Here is a 24,840-nt window from a genome sequence, read left to right as displayed (position 1 = left end):
ATTTTGAACCAATGCACTTCTTAAATCCTAAGCTAAAGATTTAAGTATGCTTTGCGAGATCCGACCCCTCAAGTTGAGAAATGACTGTTAAACACTTTTTCATCATTCACCAAATCTCGAAAATTGGGAGTAGGAAACTGAAATTTTATAAAAGTGTTCTCTTTCAATCTATGGATAACACAGAGCTTCATGAAATGCGACCGCTAAGGGGAGGAAGGAGGTTGAACTTTTTTATTATTTATTTATTCATATACAACATTAATATTTTTTTTTTCATTAACCAGATCTCGAAAATTGCTGGGCGTAGAAAATTAAAATGTTGTACAAGTGTTTCCTTTGAATATTGTGAAATGCCATCCCTAATGGGGGCAACAGTGATTGAATTTTTTATTGCTTTTCATCTCCCTCCCACACTGTTTGGGGGTAGAAAAGTGAAACGTTCCCTTTAGAAATTAAACTATAGGTAGGACGATATTTTATTATACTCCACACAAAAGGGTGGGAAGGAGTTAATCTGTTTCCCTCTTCAACCCCTAGGATATTTACGCAAACTGTTCGGCCATAAGACGTTGAAATTTTGATATGTGTTCGTTATACCTTAGATCAGCGTATCTCCAACTTTTTCAAGTAGGGGACCGACCACTTTTATTAATCGGATTGTTATACGGATCATCCTACTTTTGTCCCCTTCGAAACAAGATGTATAACTTTATCAATGTTTTGAGAATATACCAGTGTCCTTATATTTTAAAAATGGTATTAATTTAAAAGCCCCTCAATTTTAAATTAGTGTTAATAGAACAAAATACATGTTAGTTTTTTAAGAAAAATAAGTGAAGGCTATCAAAAATATTTTATGATAATGCATCCATATAAGGTATCAGAATCTGTATATTCGTTGTGCGTATAATTTATTTGTATTAAATGATATAATGTATTATTTGTATAATTTATACATATTTCTGATTCTCAGTTATAATGTGTGATACACAATTCATTTGAATTCTATTTTTCTACCTCTTTTGAACTAATGTTTAATCATTAGTTCCAAAGAAGACTACAAACAGTAGATCTCGCGGACTCCTTCTGATCGACACATCACCGTTTCAGAAACATTACTCTAGACTCATGTAGGCCTACGACGGAGTTTTGAGAAATCCCATTTCTAAAGGTGGGTAAGAAGATTAAAAAAATATATATTGGTTATTACTACATGTCTCTTTCAAAACTCTGAACATTCAGCCACAAAATTTCATCTCAGCGATCCAGAAAGCCACTAATATCAGTCATTTTCGATCATTTTTTAAATATCTCATCCTCCCCCTCCCCTAAGTTGTACCCTCAAAGTGAAATGACAATAACCATCCCAGGCCCGAATCTCAGGTATATTGAAAATTTGATCGAGATCGGTCAGATGGTTCAAGAGTTATAAAGTCACAAACATAGTCACTTTCATTTTTATATATGCACATATGAATATCTCATGTAAGAAAGTAGTTTGGCTAAACTATGAGACTGCATGGGTGACTTTTGGAAAATTCACTTTGGAGAGTAAGAAGTTTGAATAACAATTTCCACGAATATATATACACGTAACAATTTATCACAAGCTGCTTAAAAAAAAGACAACGAATATCCCAAAAGAATCTCATTGGGTTACCCAGGAAAGTATGTGAAAAGTTAGTATTTCCCTGGGAAGATCTAAAAATGCCACGTGAAAGAAAACTAAGTTATGCTAAATATGGAACAACGAAAGATAATGATCTGCATCCGAGAGTACTCGACTTGAGACAGGTGGTTTGACGATTTGACTGTTCCCACAGAGATTACATATTCAACTCCTTGACCTCAGGAGGGCAGAGGCAATTACTATGTAACTCAGAAGTCAATGGCAACGACTAGTGCAGTTAATACCTCCACGAAGAGAGACTAAATGTTATTTCGTCACGCTATTTGAGCTTTCGTTGTCAAAAAAACATTTAACTTTTCTCCCACATTGCTATGTGCTACTGGTACCATCCAAACTAAAACTGGTTCAGTGCATTATGTTTTCACAAGAAAGAAAGCTTTGTGTCATGGAGGAAGGTTAATAATGAAGAATGTCGTTTTGTGAGGGTTTTTCATTTTTAGTGTACGGCCAGATCTAATCTTACTTTTAAAAAAATGTTTGCAAAGCGCATGCCCTAATAGCATAATATTCTTATGTTCTTAAAATAAAAAATAAAGTCATAGTAACAGCAATCATATTAACAGTATAGTAACATCAAAGGACTTAAGAATATAAATCATATTTTAGTAATTAACAAACGTTACTCATTACCTATCCAACAGTATGTATGAAGCGAGTTATAATAGAATCTAAGCTTATTAAAAAATAGCCTTATGACCAATTTTAATATAGAATTAGCTCACATTGAATATTGAATCAATAATACACAATACCTGGTGCACGTGGTTCGATTCTCAATAGGTAAGCATTAGAATTTGAATGGTGTTTGGGATTCCACATTACACTGTAGGTCTTTGCCTCATATAACCTCGGTGCTCAAAATACACGCTAAAGCTCAAGAAAGAAATAACGTATACATGAATAAACGAATTATACAATACTTGTAATAACAAATTTCGATATGAAATTATGAAGTTGTGACATTTAATATACAAGTAATTAGTCCTGAGATTAACATGTTCAATGGTTCATTCATATTTTTAATTAATATAGTTGGTGTACTAAGTACAATATTGAACATCTTAAGTTAGTTTCTAATTTTGAGCATGAATTTTAGTCTATTATATCATTTTTTTATTCTTAGAGACGTAAAATAGTTTTTACTCGTTCCTAGTTTCATTGTGAAAAAACTATTAATTCTGTGGGTTATTCTAATTTTGTTGTTACACAGACATTATTTCACTGTTTAGTATTACTTATAAATAATTAAAGTTTGAATTTATAATTGCAATATAGTACAATTTCTGAGTGAATGGTGATAGTGAAGTATATATATACCTACATTGCTTTTCTTTAAAGAAGGAATTTACTTGATAAAGTTCAGCACACAATAAAAGTACTGCACAAACAAACCATGTAAACGAGTTTTACAGTACGATCAACAGGATTAAAATAAAGATTATTGTTGGTCATGCATGTAAACGCATAGTTTTAGGATAGGCTCATCTCCAAGGAACTTCATAATTTCATGTTTTAAAAAAATGATTTTAGTAATTAAGAGCATATTATTGCATTACTGTACTATTATTTAAAAATGTCTTCATAACTGACGAATTATATGTTATATGTATTAACTAGATATCAATATCTCTGTCTGATCTTCTTTCTGCCTACGAAGGAAGAAGCACGAAGTCTGGAAGTTTGGTCATCATGGTTATATCGATCATCAAGATCTAGAAATAGATCTACTGGAAAAGGACGAGAGGGATCATCAGTAATATACCTTCACATTTGCAGCTCTTACAGTGCAACTGGTTTTTGCCTTAGTATTCAGTGGCAAATGAGCTAATGCACAAACATGCTTCAGATGTGTTAGCTCGATGAAGAACCGCTGTGACTTATTATTATGAATTATATGATAATCAATTTAATCCTAGACACTCACGAATAGCTAGATATTTAAAAGTGATTTCATATTGTTTGCTACTGGGAGCATTTTGGTTTCTTCATGATATCATTTCCGTCAATTATAGGTATCACAATTCATTCACTTCAGTATTTGTCATTGTGTTCATTAGTACACATGGCAATAACATTTGAGATATTTTCCTTGATTATGTTTTTGATATTTTGACTCAATTTTTAAACTACAATTCAAGTATGTTTTATTAATGATATACTGTACATGTTCATAATTTCTAGATTGCTAGAAAGATTGGGCCTTATGCAGAGTCGTTCTGACGCGTGATTAGTGTCTTACTAAAGAGTTCGACTAACATATGTTTCTTGCAGTAGTCAGGACTTTAGTACGACTCTAATCATTCGTCAAAATGACTCTGCATAAGGTAGATTATTTCTAAATTAGGTTCCAATTATTTTATTTGTCATATAGGCCTATAGTACCCTATTGAAATTGGTAAATCACGTAATTATCACGTTTTGTTACGAAACCCTCCTTATTCTGCTTTCTACTTTTTGATTCCAACTTTGCGACAAGAAAATCATTTTAATACACCACCTTATATTTATATTATTTTCATTGGTAAGACTTGAGCATGCTTATAGTGAGAGGTGACGTAATATTAGGACGCTATAGGTAGAAAATCATTAGGTCCCCGTACATATTGTTCATTGTTTTACACCGAGTTTGAAACGTGAAAAGGAAAATGGAAGAAAATATGGCATTATCTCCTTGGAGTCTCTCAGTAATGTGCACCTTCTGCCTTCTGCCTTAATATCATTACCTAAAGGAAACAACCGGGTGAGCTAATTTCAAGGACGCAGGTGCGAAACATTTCAGTAAAGTAAACAGCATATATTTTATTATCAATAAATAAATTCAGCCTTCGCTTCACATCATTTGTGTGCGTTTAGTACACATTACACTGCTGATAAAGACAAACCAATTATCGGTTAAAATGCTATAATATGACCAGCGTTTAACGGTTAAAAAAAAAAAAAAAAAAAGTTCAGAAAGACGAATGAACATATTTCATTCAGCAGAGCAAAATGATAGCGGCAAGTGTGAATCCTCGTGAGTAGTTTTCGAGAAAAATGATTTTTTTTATAAAACTAAAAAATTGATGTATAATAACCACCTATTAAAAGATCTAATTACTGCGAAATTAAAATACCACTAATTTTAAAGTAATTATGTGATATCTTCAAATCGATAAAAGAAAATCGAAATGTGGAACAAGAGCTCGCTAGACAATTTTATTTTGCTTGAAGTGCCGTTGTCACGAGCCACTTAGTAGCTTTCCGTTTGTAGCCATTTACAAACGTGAAAATAAATCTCGATTTCCTAAATGGCTGGAAATCGACAGCAGATAAGTGAGTCGTGATAACGGCATTAAAATTTTATTGTCTTGTGAGCTCTTGTTCCACTTTTCGGTTATATTTTATCTACTTGAAGATATCACATAATTACTTCAAAATTAGGGGTATTTTAATTTCGCCGTGATGGGGCCTCTTAAGAAAACTTATATTAAAGTAACATACCTTCATTAAGCTTTTCATTACTGCTTAACGACAGTACACAATATAGTAAATTACGTATCGTATACACGTAAGCTAAAATTATGATTAGGCTTACCTCTTAAATTTTAATTTTCTATTTAACTATAACATCGTTCAAAGATTATAGGCATAAATCAATTGAAAGATCATATCGAGATGAACAAAATAAAATGCTTAAAGGTAAATTCTTATGCGTAGTTTTCGAGGAAAAGGACAAAAAATGAATTTTTATGGCAGTAAAAAGAATGTCATTCGTTGCCAATAACATAATTAACAGTTTATATTCTGCTGAAATAGATTGTTTATTTATTTATGTGCTGTATGCAGGGGTGCACCCAGGGAAGGGTTCACCGGGTTTCGAGTCCCCCAAAACTTCCTAACTCACCTACATTCGTACACTTTTTTCAATAAAACTATACTTGTTTAACAGAGAAATGATTGATGTAGCATGAGAATTTGATCTTACACTTCATTTGTATTCTTTCTCTTACAAAAACAATCTAGTTCTATCATTTTTTTTCTGAAAATATAGCTTACAATTATTTCGGGTGGAGAATAATATCCGTTGAATACTACATAGACGTGATGGCTTGTAATATAGACCCCTCCCAACAAAAAATTTCTAGGTGCGCGCCTGACTATATGTGTGTGTAACAAAATACATTGTTAAGTAGCAGACTGTATCTATTGTTTGTCTTCCAACGGTGACACACATACTTCTGACGTGACGCAAATATTACTTAAAAATTTTATGTGAATTCAATAGGAATTTTATCTAGACTCGTTCACTACATATTACGTAATAATTCTTTAAATACAGTAAAGTATTGAAATAGTAAAAATTGTAAGAAATGGAATAAAACCTACCTTTGGATATAAACCCAGCTTGAATTAGCTTCGCCTCCATCAGAAGTTTGGGTAAAAGAAGACAAAATGCTGACACCAGATGAAGGAATGGTGCAGTTGGTCCCCCGTGCTGCCACAAACTTTTGAAGACTCCTCCCGACTGAGCAAGGACACTTGGAGGATCGTGAGTGCACGTACTAAGATGGTACCCGAGTTTGAATCCATCATTCGCGAAATTACCTACTTTGAAGAACACAGCAACCACAAAAAACGGAAGAACTATAACCGCTGTTCCTACTAGTCCGAGATACGCGTTTAACTCCATCTGGGGCTGGTGCCCCTGTGGCCACGGTAGAGCCACGTACAGAAAAAATCTTTTCACACAGTTCACTATCAAATAGGATTCCAGTCCCAACGTACATAGTCCATACCAGATTGACCAGAGGTTGTTGAAATGCAGGTGGAAACATTTGCCAGATGACTTCTTCTGCTGTTTCTGATTCACCGGTGTCTTTGCTTTAATCTTCGCTTTGTCACTGTTGTTCTCGAACGGCACCAAACTCCCTTTCATTGACATAATGTCAACCTGAAATCAAATTTATAAAAAAGGTCACTTAAATGTATCTAAACACGGTATTAAGTAAAGGGTGTTCGGAAAGTCTCGATACCCTCTAATTCGTGACATACTCAAAGCCAGTTGAGTTCGTAAAGTTACAAGATCACCTGACTGTCCGGATTCCAGAAACAAAAGCTCCACACAAGCAGGTAACAAAGCAGTGTTGCAAACCTTAGCATAAAATATGTCTCTTTGTGGCTTTGAGTATGTCACGGATCAGAGACTTTTCGAACACCCTACGCCATCAATATATTTTAACCCACTGATTTATATGGGTAAGTATTTTTCTGTTTTCTTTGAAGTGAATCTGAATACATCGATTTTATTGTTTTCTTTTTCATGTCTAGCCCTTTGCTTTTTAAATATATTTCCATTATTCGTAAGTTTAACATTATTTAATTTAAATGTTATTATTAAACATTATATACAACAAAATTGATTTTTCACAAAATAAAGGATATTTAACTAAATTTCAAGAAGAAATCAGTAAAATCAAATCATTAAAACTCCAGTTCATTTTAGAGAAAGCACAAAAATAATTCTTCATATAAGTCAATGAACTAAAAACAAATATGGCGCAAGTCTTCTACAACGTTAACTTTTTAGAAAAACGTACCTACTAGATCAGATCAATATTAACAAATTCTACTAGTTTACTAAATTATAATCGAAAGTAATTTTATATGTTACTATTACCATGTATCGGAAATTTCTTAAACTGGGAGTCGCGAGAGGAATACACAGAGGTCACGAAGGGAGGTAAAAATGATAAATGTAATTAGGATCTAGTAGTGAAAAAATATGTTAAAAACTATTTTAATATAGACATGTTTTCATTTCCATACTTACTGGCAAATGCCGCAAAGAATATTAGACAAAATTTTAAATAAATAAATAAATAAATAAATAAAGCATAAATAATCAGAAAGCTTATTGCACAGCGGAAATTACTTATGGGGGTTGCTGGCAAAGGGTCGTGATATGAAATTTAGTCTTAAAAAGCCTGTTATATATTATTATTATTCGTTATGAACATCACAATTTGAGTAAGTCGTAGATTCAATTCTACGGAAACAAAAACACATTCCATCAATTGCATTTCAGTGATTTTTTTTTATTTCACTAAGCTCAAACCCAATTTTGATTGCTAATAACTTGGAAACTAAAGATCTGTACATCATAATATTTTATACTATGCTCGAATGTGTACAACGCTAGTCAAGTTTTAGCATCATCCCAATTTTGATCAAGATCGGATGACAGCCATCGATCGCGTACGATATATACTGTCCTTTTGATATTGATTTTTATTGTTACTTTCTAAAAGATAAATCAAACGAAAGATGATAAAAAAAAGGAACGGGTCAAGCATTAAATTGTTCAGTTACAGTGTTTCTTTCAGGTAAACAACCTGAAGGTTCCCCGGAGTTGATCAACTACTCGGCCCTCGCCACAGTTATCGTAAATTAAATTGAGATTATACCGGTATGTCGCTCTTGTCCATGACATCATCATAAATACTCTCCCTCTTCAAAGAAGAATAAACGATAATATTCGCGTAATTCATTCACTTTTGAATCAGTTTCACATCTTAACCCTTTCACTGTGGAAGGCGACGGAAAAAAATTTCCCTAACCTGCGAATGTCGATTATAGTCGACGTGTTAAAATTTGTCTGTATCTTGGTTTTGTCGATTGTAGTCGCCAAAGGTTTTCTGTGTGATTTCTATTGTTTATCGAAAACAATAGAACACAAACAAAAATGAACGGTACAACTTTGGCGACTACTCTCGACAAAGCTAAGATACGGACAAACAAATTTTAACACGTCGACTATAGTCGACATTCGCATGTTAAGGAAATTTGGTTTTGTCGACAAAAGTCGACTTCCTTTGTGAAAGGGTTAAAAGATAGTGGGTGACATCAGCGAGAAAATATATTTCAAGGTATAGTTGAAATCACGATAAAAGTAAAATAGCTTCTCTTTCTATCGTATTTCGTATTTGTTATATTACGTCAAGGCTCTTCTAGTTTCTATTAGATATTTGTACTAACTCTATCGATACAGCTGGCGTTTCTAGTCTAGAAATTTCAAGATTGATCATTTACATTTTTGCAATTGAAAATTATAAAGAGCTACTGAAGTTGTTAATTCATGGGAAACATTTTACAAAATATTCGATGCTTCAAATATTTAAAGATAAACAGGCCACATTTTTAACAGCATGTTAAAAGTTTGGGTTTGTAAATTATTATTAGATGGCGCCAACTAAGAAGTAAATATAGTAATTTTTAAAACAGACAGTTCTAAAAATTACAGTACGTAACATTTAGAAGCACCTTGAAAAACGTGTTGCTTTTCCTCCATAATTTTGGAAGTTTTCCAATACTATATGTACATCCTCGGAAAGTTCCTATTTATAAGTAAAAGAAAACTGGAAACTACCACCTAGCACGCGTTAAGCAATTGATGTGTGATGATCATATGTGACACATATGAAGCTCTCCTGATAAACAGTTCTTCGTACTAAATCACTGAGATGTCACTCAACTCTTTCATATATTGTGAAGCAACATGTGGCTTCAATGATCCGTGTCAAATTGAATCCAATAACCCCGTGCATGAGAACCTCAAATCTCACCACTCACTCCACTGTCTGGGATTTATAGCTGTCAAATATATTCAACTGCTGTCAATGAAATATTACATGTCCAATACACGATTTAGAACCAGAAAATTCCGCCATGGAGGCATAATAATACATGCACATGCATGCACACCGTTTTCCAGAATAAATGGTTTGTAATCGACAAAATCTTTAGCTTCTATTCCAACGTAGTCGTTTATTATAACGAACCTCCGATAAATGCTTCCATGGCTTCATTATTTGATGCGTTTTTCAGACCAATAACTGAAGTTATTTCCTGCTTCTGAAAGGCTTTTGCATACTTATAAGTGTTTATAGACGATAAGCATTTTTCTAGCCTCATTCAACCTCAGTACTAAGCATGAGGATGAGTGTGAGGGTGAAGTAAAATATCAACATAATCATATACCATTTTTTTTCTTATAACTGCACCAGCGCCTTCCCGGTAGATAGCAGAACTCAAAGAATTGGAAAGAGAACAGCTCGGGACTAGAAACAGCTCTTCCTGAAACGTCTCCGGAACAATGCAAACCCAATAGTGTAAGATGTGTAGCAACGCTCTGGATAAAAAGATCCTCCTCTCAGGATAACTACCATCTTCTAAGTTACCTGTCATCGATAGCTCGCTCATACACTACATAACAAGCACTTATCACTACAACATTCGATGAAACAAATTCACCAAGGAAATACTAATGACAGCACCTTTCAGCTGACAGTACAATCACATATCTAACTTCAGCTAAACAAATCATGAGAGAAAGCATAATGTTACCCGAAGCTTCACCTTAACTATGCGTCAACTAGCCTCAACTATGCTTTTCGTCGCCTGGCGATTCACTGGTAAGGTACTGTTGTAGTGGTATTCATGAGTTCGAACTTCGACCACTCGTGACCTCTCAACTTGGAAACAATCATGGGTCCCCAACATTGCTTAATTACAGAATCCGAGCTGATAATAAGAGCATAGTTGAGGTCCAAACTCGTTAGGATATTCACTTCTGTTTATAGTCATTTAAAGCCCTATATCTTTTCATGTGCGATTGCTTATTAAAAAAAAAAAAAAAAATTAATGTAAAGTATGGTAGCTGATAGACTCGTCAACTCTATGGTATTCAGTAACCAGATATCTATTTAGAACTGCCAAATACTCTTTATTAGTTAAACCACGCTATCCACAACGGTGTGTCCCAAAATTTCTGAATTCAAAAATAAATTTTGTGACATCCAGAAATCCTAGAAGTCTAGACTTTATATGATATTATTATTTTTACAAGAAAACTTTCATAACAAATTAAAATCAATTTTGAGACAGACTATACCAGTCAATACCCGCAACAGCAACAACGATGTTCAATCCTAACATAACATAAGAATAGAATTCTGTCGGAATATCAAAATAGTGTTGTTGAATGAATTACTGGCGACTGAACCAATGTCCTTTAGTCAATTAGAAGACATCTCCTTTTCTCCTTCCCCTTCACGTTATTCACATATCTCTTTATGGTTACTAATGTGAATTTTAAATTAAATATTCACTTCAGGAAACATCTTTGGGTGTCAAGGATAACGAAATCGAAAAATGTAATTGGTAAAATACTCACGGAAAAAAGTTTACAAATCAAAATAATTATTAATGTTCAAAAGGTACTGCTTTAAATGAATAATTATTTACTTTGACATTAATTTAATTAACAAATGCAGACATGGATTATTTCTTATCATTACTACACACACGCAACAGACTAAACTTCCTCCAACAAATGAAGATGTTAACGTCCCAAGAGACTATTGCCAGTGAGGACTGCTTATTCTAGTAATGATTCTCTAAAAATATTTAGTTCGTATTTTGTTTTGCGAAATGGTGCTTTGGGGGAATCCGTGAGAATCACTGCTCCCATTATATTCCCTACTTATATTATAGTTTTATTCTTTATCTGTTTAATATTTATGTCCTATATGCAAATTAATTCATACAGACACATTACACAAAAATTAATACACATTTAAAAAGATTGAAGTTTATGATTACATACCTAATTCTGCTTCACTTCCTGCTGTCTGATTGTATTTTCAGATTTCTTTTGAAAACACGATTGTATCCCATAATCTAAAAGAAAGAAGAAGAGAACAGGATTAACGACTACCTCCTTTTATTTCTAAGAACAATGTGTCTTAATGAACCTCTCAAATTAAACAAAAAAAAAAAGAAGAAGAATAAATACAATATACGGCATATTTTATTTCAAGGATTAGGAAATTAGTAATCAAGAATTGGAATGTCTTATGATTAGGTGGGAAAACATTTGTTTGTAGATTTTTTTAGCTTAAAATATAATAAAAAATAGTGTTGTTTTAAAAATATAATGTACCTTCTTTCAAAAATCTTATCCTCTCTCGAAAAGGAAAGATAAGCATGAGGTTGTAAGCAAACCTTTATAACCTGCAATATTGCATACTTTAAAGTAGGTCTGCGTAGATGGGTTAATAGTTTTCCGTATTTTACTTTTCTTTTCTTTTTCTCTCAGAACGATACTAATCGATGAAGACAATCAGAAAACATAAATTAGAGAAATCGTGTCAGGAGCTATACTTCTTATTTTTTTGAGCCTATTGCACAAAACTAAATTAATTCTCGTACAAGTCAATAATAGTAGTTCGGATTGCCTTCACTGTAATGGTGCGTAATGAATGAAACAGTTCGAACAGACCTCGTTTTACTTCTCAGTACAAATCTTCGCTTTAAAAATTAACTGTTAAAAAATGTAACAAAATGTTTCCGGACTATTCTTTTAGGTTACCTTATCAATATAACATACTATAAAGTCTTTGCCCACACATACAGAGTATAAAATAAAATTAAAATATCTTGTTAATAGAATTGTTAATATAAATGCCGAACAATTAAGCAGTGGTGCACCCCCCTCTTGTCCATGACGCACCCCCCAAGTGTCTATTCGTAGGTGTTCTTCCATGAAAAAAATCTTCTTTTCGATTAACTTTTACACCTCTTCAAACATATTTATATATTTTTTTAACCCCCCAAATATTTCAATGGCACAGTTTGCGTCATAGCCCCCCTTTGTGGGCACCCCTGAATTAAGTATAGGTAATGTTCTCCAAGAGACGAGACGAGAAATAAAGCTTTCTCGTCTCGTCTCGTTTTGTTTTGTAAATTTCAGTATAAAATTCTATGCTTTTTTGTTTAAATTCAACTAGAAGTTACCAGAATGCTTCCGCATTACAAGAGCTTCACAAAAAGTGTGATATAACAACATTTAAATCGTAGTTATTTTTGGAGTATACTGAGTAGTGACTTTCGTATCTTTCAACGTTGATAAATGTTCTTCACTGTGTTTCCACAATCACTATATAAATTTATAGATTTTATACCATGAATCAGGTAATATTAAAACAGCTTGAAATCTAAGATATGAATGAACTAATGGTGCTCACGAGACTTGTGAAATTTCTTGTCCTGTCTTGAATTTTTAAAAAAGTACTTCTCGTCTCAATTCGTTTTTGAGACGAGGATGGACAAGAGATGAGATATTTCTCCGTCTCTTGAGCAACATTACATACAATGCTTACTCTATATACATTATTTGAAAGTAGCTGTCGTGACATTTGTATATTAAAATGTTAGGTTTATATGTTTGTCTCCAAAGAAAAGTGTATATGTTTGTCTCCAATCCTTTCGACAACAAGATCTCGAAAACTACAAGTGCTAGAAGCATGCCATTTTTGCTGGTCAACTCCAAATTTTGTGTAGATTCTCCAATTGTAATCGATTATTTAAAAAAAAACGTGGCCATTGTTTCTTTATTACACTTTTTAGGGTTACACTGGAAGGGTTGAATTTTTAAAAAGCATTATATCCTATGGGGTATACATTCCAACACAACGCAGTTGTATATAGGGGTTGCATATCCTTCAGGCGTTTGTATCATGTCCAAATTATAATTAAAAACGAAAGATATCAATTTCTCCCGTTTAAGATGAATCTTTGTTGTTTGCAGTATTTGTCCAAAGAACGAAATATATCGCTGACACTATAATTAATTATGTATGTAATGTATTTGTTTATTACATTCTGCATGCAAGAAGAAAGAAAACATTGATCATACATGAATTAGAAACTCCAACCGGAAGTAGGCTCGATCTTGCAAACGGTGCGAGATATTGAAAAAGTAATCGAAATAATCTCCCCTTTATGGTATCCCTTGCCGATTTTTATCAAGACGTCTTTCACTTGTCTCTGTAAAGGGACATGTACAGATGTTGTGAGGAATGACAAGGAGATTGAAGCTCATATGGGAATGATGCGCTGTGTAGAGAGCGCAGGTTCAGCTAGTTGCTTATTAAAATTTAACAATTTTAATTATTTGTTTGTTTAGAAAAATGATTCCAGATACAGCTGAACGCCAGTTTACACTGCTATATCTAACAAATCTACGAGATGAAACATAACGCAATAATAATAATAATAATAATAATAATAATAATAATAATAATAATAATAATAATAATAATAATAATAATAATAATAATAGCAATAATAATAACAACAATAACAACAATGAATACTAGAAGTTCTATTCTAAAAATACACCATTCACAATTATTTTCTGTAAGTTAGACACCTGTCTAAGTTAGCCATATTTCAATGGTGGCCCACATAGACAGGTTTCATTGCTTTAAAGAAGAATTTAAACATCACGTTTCATAATTTTTGCAATTTTCAAGAATTTTTCATTGAAGTTATAAGAAAATCTTGCCTGCAATGTGTTATTATCATACATAGTGGCAAACGAGGATATTGTAATTGGTGAATCATAAGTAACATTGAGGCACCGTTATCACAGACAGTCGATATAATAGAGCGATAGAATTGAATGCAGTAGGAACAGTTACTTTTGGTTATAAACTGAATATTTGAGTCTGGTCAGATACTGTTCTATCACAGAAGTACAATTTTTTGTTCGTCTATGAACTTGGATTGGTGAACGGTATTACAAATTACAATCTCGCAAGTTATCACTTAAACGATGTCCAGATAAATCCTTTACTCCGGGCTGTATGTATAACCTTGAATATAGCCTATATGTTTGCAAAGACTATTTGAAAAGAAAAAAATAGCTTGTAAACATTAAATGTAAATTTACCAGTTAAAGCTCTAAGATTATAATATTGTTCTTTCATTGGATGATTGGTGTTATTATCACATTATGTACGATATATGTGTTACCTTTCAACTTCGGGTTGGAACTATTTTTTCTACTTTTATTCTTGAAGAATTTCAACTCAAAACAATAGGCTTATTTCCTAAATCTGAGAGAAAGCACACATCTAGTTTCACTAAATGAAAAGAAAATTTACGAAATAATCGAAGGACAGACAGACAGTGTCACAAATGCATCTTGAATTGAATAGTTAGAAGCTTGCTTACGTTTGCTTCCATTATTGTATTTAGCAATAGATGTAAGCACCCTTTATGTCGGGTCTTAATTCACAACATCGATTAAAAGAGAGGGAATAAAAGGCCTTTACTACATCCCCGGTGTTTATCATGTGCTATTATGCAAATCCGTACAACCCTGGGTAATGAGGGTTGCATATGCGCAAGGCGTTCCCAGAAACTTACAAATGTGCATGGGTAGCTCAAAAGTAGGTATACGGTCTTGTACTGATCAACTGATTGCTTTTTATATCATTTCTTATCAGGTAGACTTAGTTTCTTTATTATTTGTTCTTAGTTCTTTTTATTTATATCTTAAGCTCGGAACAGCCGAAGCAAATAAACCTATAAGCTAGAAAATTATACTTGATCCATGCAGGAGTGTATACCTACTTTTGGGCCACCCTGCATTTTGCCCATCTTTCCAAGACTAAAATCGAAAAAAAGGGCTTTGTATACAATAAGATATAGTAAAGATCTAGCTGTGTACCAAAATATATTTTAAAAAATATACAACGGCCTTTAAAGAGAATTTCACAAAAAAAAATCCAAATATATTATGCGTACTTTATATCCCAAAATCGAGATATTAATTACTGCAATTTTCTAATATTAAAGGATTTTCACCATTGGGAACACTAACAACTTTAAACGATGTAGACAGATTAATATAAAATAAGACAATAAGATGCATATATTTGGTCTGTTTAATTTCAGAATACGTTGTATTAAAGCAATCACTCTCTTTCCTTTGCTATAGTCACCAATAAGGCTCAGCAACATCTTTGTTTTTATTATATAACTCTGCACAAAAGTGTTATTTATTCCAACAAGTAATTAGTCTACACTACTACATAAAGTAAATTATTATCTCGTTATTTTATTTACACAACTAATACAATATGTTTGTATACACTCACTTACTGGTATGTATTTTTTAAACACAAGTGTATATAAATATATTAATGATATCCATAAAATGAAATACCTTAAATTTTTCTCCTCGCTCTTAGGGCCTTATTATAATATGATAAATGTAAATGGCAGGCTTCATCAAATGATTTGTAGTTTTCTTAACACCCTTTTCAGAATCAAGGCTATTTGAGACGTGGACCTATAAACGTGTGGAATAAGAACATGTACTACCACAGAGAATCAAACCCTCATCTCTGCATATCACCAAATTTTGAACAGATATATCTGCACCAGATCTGCCTGTACAAAACCGTTTATTCGACTCAACGGGGATTGAGGGTGGAAAGAGAGTCACGTGTTCAGGAAATTCAAAAAGCATGGATACATCTCAGAAGTCCGACGGATAAACTAACTAAAGCAATAAAGCTTAGTGGAAAACCATGTAAGAACTGCTTGTTCATATTATGCGAAGAAAGTCTGATCTGACAGTTATGTATCACTAGCAGAAGTGCTAGATATTATTATTATTATTATTATTATTATTATTATTATTATTATTATTATTATTATTATTATTATTATTTTGCGTGAACTGAATTGTATGCAACTTGCATTACAACAGAAAAGTTTGAGTTGTCTAACTTCAAGGACTTCTGAGATGTATCCATGCTTTTTGAATTTCCTGAACATGTGACTCTCTTTCCACCCTCAATCCCCGTTGAGTCTAATAAACGGTTTTGTACGGGCAGATCTGGTGCAGATATATCCGTTGAAAATTTGGTGACATTACGCGATTTCCTTCTATGTGAAAAGCTGATGACAGATAGGCATACGTTATTTTATACATTAGTAAGAACACACTATGAAAATAATTCTAAAATGAGTAAAATTGTAACTGAAAATATGCGTGTGAGCTTCCTAACACCCAAATGACAAATTGTCATACAAATGTTATAAATAGGATATTAATAGTCAAAAATAAAAATTGCAAATAGTTAAATAGAATAATGAATTTGATTATCCTCCTGAGTTTAATTTTAGTTTCGCAAAGGATACCTAAAGGATGAGACGACTTAGAATTTTCGTGACACTCTTCCAACAGAAAAGGTTACACCTAAAGAGACGAGACCTCACTTTTACACTTTTAGAAACAAAACAACGACAGCTCTTGACATCATATCCCACACAATCCGGCCATTCAGTTTCTAGTGCAATTGCATGAGACTAACACTGAGACGGTATTTTGATTTAATACCAGAGCTGTTATTAAATGTAGAAATAAAGCTGGAATTTATTTAATATGTCAGGATGTTCTCTAAACATAGTTTGAAAGTTTTAATTGGGACTTCTCCCAGGAGAAAACTCTTCATCTCATTTAGTCATGTTTACAGATACGTTTGTCTCCAAAGTTTGAGGATGCATACAGGTATACTGGAACCCCATCACTCCGCATGTAACGACGTTAATTAATGACATTACTTACGAAGCGGAAAGCGGGAAATATGTCTATTGATTTCCTCCAAATTGGATTTAGTGTGCGGCGAGCGTTCCTCACCACTTGAACTCTTCAATTACCTCAAAACCGTAAATCCTTTTTTTGTGACTCACTGCACTCTAAAAATACACGCATTGTATACATATACAACAAACGGCAATGCCAAAGACCTGCTCGGTCAACGCTTTTGCTTTTAAAGAGTTCAGCTATTTTTCAAATATACATTAACTCCCGACTTCTTTTCTTCTTCTCGCTAAAACAAAGAAAATAAACTAAAAATAAAGGAAGCAAAAATAAAACAGAGACTCGACTCAGCCTTAGTGGCGGCACTAGTGATTGATTTATTGGATGGCAACACAGAAGCAAAAGTTGAGAGCGCAAAAAAAAAGTATGCAAAATACGTGAATTTATAGTTAATTTCCATATGTATGGGATTTTAGGGAAAGTGCGTAACGATTTGCACCAAGATTAAAACACGGTATTCAGTATATGCATTGAAGATTGACAAAATTGAAAAAGTCTATTATTTTGTGTTAACTACTTAACATTGTGAGAGAAAAAGAACTCAAATTTCTGAACAAAAGGTTGTTGTTCTCCCTGCACTAAAACTCTGTCTTAAAAGCATCACGCAAGTTCTTTCTTATTCATAATTTTGAATTATTACTACATAGCCTATATGTTAGTTATTTATATGTTTTACTGAATATTGGGATCAACGCTGTCCCATGAGTGGGGTAAACGGAACAGTTGCTCCAGGTCCCGCGCTACAGAAGGAAAGAATTCATCCCTTAAGGGAAAATGTATCGAGTTTACTATTTTAAATTCATGCTTGGGATCCAAAATATTTAGAGATGATGAATTACTCTCCTGTGATGTAAAGCATTTTTATGACTTATGCCATTAATGTCATGAAGTGCATTCATAATGCGATATCAATACTATCATTGATATGAAAAAGTCGAAGTTAGTGCAAAATAATTCACTAACGATGGATATGTAATTTTCATCTACGTTATTGGCCCCTTAATCTACTTTCGTACCAGACTCCACAAATACACAGGTCAGTCCTGATTGAAATTATATTACTATTATTATTATTATTTAATTTCATGAAGATGTAAATGTCATTCAAATCCAAAATTCAGGCTCTTATACAGAAAATTGCTACGTCTAATGTTTTTGTCGTATTCAATTTCACTGCATTCTACTCACTACAATGCTACCTACAGAAGTAAAGTGTATATAATAGTAATAATAATAATAAACTAATGCATTACATTTAAGACTGAAGCTTCTTTAGTGCTGCTTTCAAACTCACGTGAAGCACGGGTACTATCACCGGCCTTCAAGTGCATTCATCATTCGAGAACAACGAAATACCCACGTTCAGTCTACAATGGCTGACCTTTTACATACTTGAACTTTTTTCAGTTCATTCCATCTGACAATCCTCTCGTTTTTGTCATCGCAAGAGGAGAAACAAAATACACTTAAGACTACACACCTGCATTTCCTAGTACTGCTAAGGTAATACTGCTTTTCGTTTGCTAATGATCACCACGAAAGAAATATCCATTTTATTTATTTATTTATTTATTTACGATTATTATTTACAAAATAGGAGAACTAACAAATGATGACCCGTCTTAAAAATAATTTCTAAAAAAGACTCCAAATACACTGGGTTGCCAGCACTTTTCCCCTTCACCATTAAAATGTTTCACGATTGCCTACAGTATATTTGAGTTTACTTACAGAAACCTTTTTGCATTAAATAGGACACTTTAATTATTTAGTTTTAAGTTACTTTCTCTCTCTCTCTCTCTCTCTCTCTCTCTCTCTCTCTCACACACACACACACACACACACACACACAAAAACTAAGTTTAGCGCTATTTCTTCATGTCACTTTTGAACGCTTCGATTAGAGATTTCTCACTCAAGAACTTGCTATGCATTGCAGCAAACAGACATGTTTCAAATAATATCATTATCATCACCACTTTGTAATTTGAGCAAATTTTAAGTTCTGCCTTCATTGTATCAACAAACACTGAGTCTATTTCTAATATGTGTGCACAGAGATTTCATTTTCAGCATTGTAATTATAATTGAAAAAAAAAGTAAGAGGGAATTGTTTTGTAATTTTTGAGTTTTGCGAAAAGCATATTTCCTTAGTCCTAAATGAGTCTATCGTACACATTTCCTCATCTGATGAAACTTGCATTAACTTCTCAGGTGATTTTTTTTCTCAACCAAATAATATTCTTCATGAAATGTATTCATGTTAAGATCCTCAATTTTTAACAAAAATTATTTTTAAGCCATACGAGGAGAACAAAACACGTCCGACTTAATTACAAAGGAGAACATCGATTTTGATCTTTCGAAACCGAACGGTCTGACTATAAGCGAGACGTCTGGCGACCTACAAATAAATATAGTATGATAAATATTCTAAAAGGAGAGTAGAACAATGAAAAGTATCTATAGGGATTCAAGCAAGGTTCAATAACAGACAGAGAACAGAAATAAATGATGACTTCACGCATCGCTGACACACTATCTAATAGAATGAACTCGAACAAATGTTAATTTTCATTGCATTCTTTTCTTTTCCTAGGTACCTTTGTCGCCCACGCATCTCTTACTTTATTATTATTATTATTATTATTATTATTATTATTATTATTATTATTATTATTATTAGTAGTAGTAGTAGTAGTAGTAGTAGTAGTAGTAGTAGTAGTAGTAGTAGTAGTAGTAGAAATAGAAGTAGTAGCAGTAGCAACAATAGAGGTAAAAGTAGTAGTAGAATTAGTAAAGTAGAAGTAGTAGTAGTAGTAGTAGTAGTAGTAGTAGTAGTAGTGATAGTAGAAATACTAATATCCTCAACTGAAACAAAATTAGAAAATTTTGTTTGATAGAAACTTTCAAACTGTAATCTGCGACATGGTTAGCCCAGCAATTACGGTCCTTTTATTGCTGCCACGCGAATCGAATCTGGATCTCCCGCGTAGAAGACGCGTGCGTTGACCATACAGCCACGAGGGACATCTTGTCAAACCGTAGTTTTTTACATACTACTATTACATGTACGCATATGGCGCATCTTGTACAACTGCGTTTTTCTTAAAGAAATGAAGTTGAAAATCGGACCGGGAAGAAAGAACTTCATAAATACGGTATCACATAAATGGAACTTGGACAAAGAAAACTTCAGGCACACAGTAGTGATTCGGAAAACTACAACTACAGAAGTCATTAAAGGAAGTAAAAATGTCACCGAAAAAGCTCGAATCTGTAGAATTCCATTCTGCTTCTGAACTGGATAAAATTATTATTATTATTATTATTATTATTATTATTATTAGTAGTAGTAGTAGTAGTAGTAGTAGTAGTAGTAGTAGTAGTAGTAGTAGTAGTAGTAGTAGTAGTAGTAGTAGTAGTAGTAGTAGTAGTAGTAGTAGTAGTAGTAGTAGTAGTAATAGTAGTAGTAGTAGTACTATGAGAAATTGATATTTGGCTAAGGAAGCGTTACGCAAAATTTTCAATTTAATTGTACCGAATATAGAAGGAAATACACTTAGATTTTCGTTATTAATAGAATGGTCACACCATAATATATAGTAACTATGGCATATTATATTAACCTTTAAAAAAAAGTAGAGGCTTTGACAAAATAGATATCCTTTCCAACTTTTAGGAAATGCAAATACAAAAGTAATACCATACATAAAAGAAAGAATAGCGAAGAATTTGAGACAACTTAAGTTTAGATCAACCGCTCTTGTACTTACTTCATTTCCATTTCTTCCAGTTGATAGTCTCGATAATTTCAAAATCTTTTAACGTGATGTTACTTTATTGATTGATCTTTATGCCCAGGCAACACTTCTGCTATGTAGACTAATAGTGATAAAAAAAAGTATAAACTGCTGATCGAACGAAAACGTGATAGAATACTGGAAAATTACAGAAAATCCCCTATGGTATTAGTTCCCCACAAATCCCACACAATGCGACCTGTCACCAAATTCGCAACTCCACATTGGAAAAATCTGCATTCTACTGCTGATTCCATGCGCGGCTGGCTCATAAAAAGGCTTTTGTCTATACACAGTGTATTGATAATATAAATATATATTCAGCAACGTCACATGCCTTCTGTATTGAAACATGTTTCCATTGAAAAACAATTTTGGCTTAAGCTATAAGAATTCGTATGTTGGCGCCATTTAAAGCACGCGAAGACTTGCATGTGGATTCATGTTCTGATTATATTCACGCGTTCTTAGAACAACAGGTACTGACTGCGCTGAATATTTGCCTATTCGTTCGTGCTATCGCTTTCGTAGAATAGGGAAAAGGCATATAGAATTGCCCAGCAGCGCATTCACAAAGCATTCATTCAGAGCTAGTAAGCTATTTATGAATACTGAGGTTTGTAACTTCCATATTTTTTTCAAAAGCGCTTGATGTAGTGAAATGTGAAATTGAAAGAGTGTATTGTTGAGAAAATGAAAAGCAAATGACAGCTCTCTGGTATCGAACCAACAGGCTTCCGCTTTGCGACATCGACCGCGTCACTGGTTCAGACGTTGACCCCAGTTGCCATAGCAACCGCCAATGCGGGAAGAGTTTTCCTATTTCCAGGGAGATGCAACAAATAATACCTCCGTTGTGCTTACACCGTTATTGTAGTACATCGCCAACGTAAACTCACAGAAATAAATTTATCTGCATGTGAAGCGAAGACTGCGGAACACTGATTAATCTCAGCACTTCTTTCAGCAGAATGTTTGCTTTTCCCGTCCTTTTTTTTATCTTCAGGATTTTCATTTAATATTTGAGAGGTAAATTCCTAAAGTTGATCTTCTTTAATGTGATTCCATGGAGTCACATGGTTAGCGCGTGGCTCCGGGTTCAATTTTCCGTTGATCCAGTATCGTGGAGTGATTGGGAAGCAATTCCAACAATAAACGAAAAAAAAATCGTAGTCTGTGCGTCACGGTCGCGCCAATAGATGTCGTTACCTGCGATATTGCTTCCCTGTTTAACAGAAGTCACGGTGGTTCAATGATAGAGCGCTTATACCCTTTACAGGTAGGGTCTTTGGTTCGATATCCAGTCAAGTAAGTTTGTGGTAGACAACATCATGTCCGTGGGTTTTCTCGGGATACTCCCGTTTCCTTCCACCTTTTCATTCCACTAATTCTTCCATCATCATTAAAAAAATCTAAAAATAAAATAAAATAAAATAAAATAAATACAATTAAAGCTTATAATTAAACAGCCTATAGTATACAATGGACTACAAGACTAAGGCGGAACAACTAATTTGAATTAAGAAGCAAATTTTTGTCTAGGAAGTTATAAATAAAGATGGTGGGGGAACTGCCTACCACACATTTCCAAACCAAATAAAAGTCATCAGAACTGCAACAGCTCTTCGTGAGTTCCAATGGCAATGATTTTACTTTAATCTTCATTGGTATTCCAGTAACGTTTGTCAATGGTCTAGAGAGGCATTGCGCTAGCAATCACAAGACCCGTCTGCCGCGAGTTCTAACCCTATTTAGGGCATTGTCCTTTCATCGTGCAATGTCATTTTCATTCTCATCGTCTCTTTAGCCTAAACACCATAACCATGAGATACAAACTTCATAAATAAATAAACGTAATTAATATTAGATTAACAAAGTTATAGGACAGTCTTCTTCGGCGCCAACTTTTAAGCTGTTGTGCTAGAATTGATACCCTGCTGAGAGTATAACGCCACCCACCTCTCCAACGCTTTTAATATTAAACTTTGTGGTTCAAACATTAATGTTAAGAGCATAAAGCAAACATAACAAATCACAGAACCCATACGTAAAATCTTGCCATCCTCGTTGCCCTAGTGGCTAGCGCGTACGACATTGTGCATGAGGTCTCAGGTTCGATTTTCGGTGGGAGATTCTTGAAAATTTTGAACGCATTACAGTGGTTCGAATTCCTACTTAAACTTTAGACCTACTCTCATATACCCTCGGGGCTCAAAATCAACACTAAATTTCAAAAAACAAACATTTTCAGAATCTTTTATACTTACTAATTAGAACCCCCCAAAAATTGTTCCTTTGAGGATCATTTAAGCCGAATCTTTGTACTGGTTACATGTAGATACATTGTAAAATTTTCAAAAACAAAGCCTAATATATTTTTAAAGCTTCACTCACGGTTTACATGAACAATATGATTTATAGAAAATTAAACAACAAATGATTGTTATTTTACAATCAATCACTATTATATGAATCAAGATTATTTGTACCCCTTGACTGATGTTTTGCAACGGCAATATAGTAATGTATTTGATAACGTTTCACTGTAAATTTACAGTCAATACAACGTGGAATGAGTTCTGAAAAATTTGATTTAATTTGAGTTGAATTGAGTTGAGTTTAGCGCCGCTTTATGCAGCGAGGCTATATGTGAAGTAAACCCACAGCTTAACGCTGGATCAGAACCACACGAGCTCCCACCAGGAATTGAAGCCAGATGTAACACGCCAAAGGTGCGTATGGTAACCACTTAACCATGAGGGGGAAAGTTACTCAATAAAATTATATCCACCAATACGAAACTAATAAATTTAAACACTCTGTTCCATTATGAGCAAACTTCAAAATCAAGAAAAGTATTAAGAAAACGTTCAGCAAGAACACACAAGTATTACTAACACAAACATGTGAACATTTTGTGATACACAAGTATTATTAACATCCACGTGTGAACATTTTGTGATTTCTATTGTATTAATGTCGTATGAAAGGCTTTTAACACATTTTCACTTATCATTTCTGATGTCACTGCTTAATATAGCGTGTGTAACTATATAGCCAAGCAAGTCTTTATTTAATTTTGCTTATGACTAACCAATTGAATCCATGATGGACACTGTAGAAAGCATTTTAAAACTGTTTTTTTCTTCTCTAAAGTATAATTAGGGAAGTGCATGTGTTACTTTGTTTGTAAATCTCGTGCCGAAGATAATAATCTTTTATGATTTGCATATCAAAGAAACGTGAAATTAACGGAACTTTCATTTGAAAAAAAAAAAAAAAGTTAACTATGAGCTCGTGTTTAGCTAACCTTGAGCGCGAATAAACATACTCACAACTTTGCTGTGCGAACACATACAAATAAACCCTAGTGTCCATTGGCATGAGTGTTGTAATATTTTTTTATATATACATACAGGGTGTTTAAAACAACACCGATAACGTTTGAGAGATGATTCCTAACATCTAGATAAGTAAAAATTACAGACCAACCTAGGCGCATAAATGCTTCCTTTCGGAGTCATAGGCTGCCGAAAACATGAAAACATAAAATTTAAAGCTCCAAAACTATGGGACCTACCGTAGTCGGGTCAAGACTTCACTTAGGAACTAATATGTGCGCTATTCAAAAATATATATTTCAGAATCCTAAGGTACTTACGCAACAATTTTCTTAGAGGGAGTTTGGCTACGGGCATATAATTTGAAGTACTCACCAACTACCTCTATAAAAATTGTTGTGGAAGTACCTCAGGATTCTGAAAGTTGGTTATTTGGATAGGGCACATACTAGTTCTTAAGTGAAATCTTGACCTTACTACGGTAGGTCCTATAGTATTGGAGCTGTG

General features: G+C 33.5%; 1 protein-coding gene across 2 annotated transcripts in view; it reads right to left on the bottom strand.

Annotated features, from left to right (window-relative positions):
- tinc (transmembrane protein tincar) overlaps positions 1 to 24,840 on the bottom strand; it is a 115,035-nt gene that overhangs the window by 48,252 nt on the left and 41,943 nt on the right. For both annotated transcript variants that reach the window (XM_081767344.1, XM_081767349.1), the window contains exons 2-3: positions 11,334 to 11,407; positions 6,056 to 6,620 (exon numbers count right to left, since the gene is read on the bottom strand). In XM_081767344.1, coding sequence (XP_081623470.1) covers positions 6,056 to 6,611 — 556 coding nt within the window. In that variant the 5' untranslated portion in view covers positions 6,612 to 6,620; positions 11,334 to 11,407. The remainder of the gene's footprint in view (positions 1 to 6,055; positions 6,621 to 11,333; positions 11,408 to 24,840) is intronic.

This window comes from Thermobia domestica, chromosome 1 (assembly GCF_964235325.1).
Source record: "Thermobia domestica chromosome 1, izTheDome1.hap1.1, whole genome shotgun sequence".
NCBI classification, from domain to species: domain Eukaryota; kingdom Metazoa; phylum Arthropoda; class Insecta; order Zygentoma; family Lepismatidae; genus Thermobia; species Thermobia domestica.
This window is presented reverse-complemented; position numbering and strand designations above follow the sequence as displayed.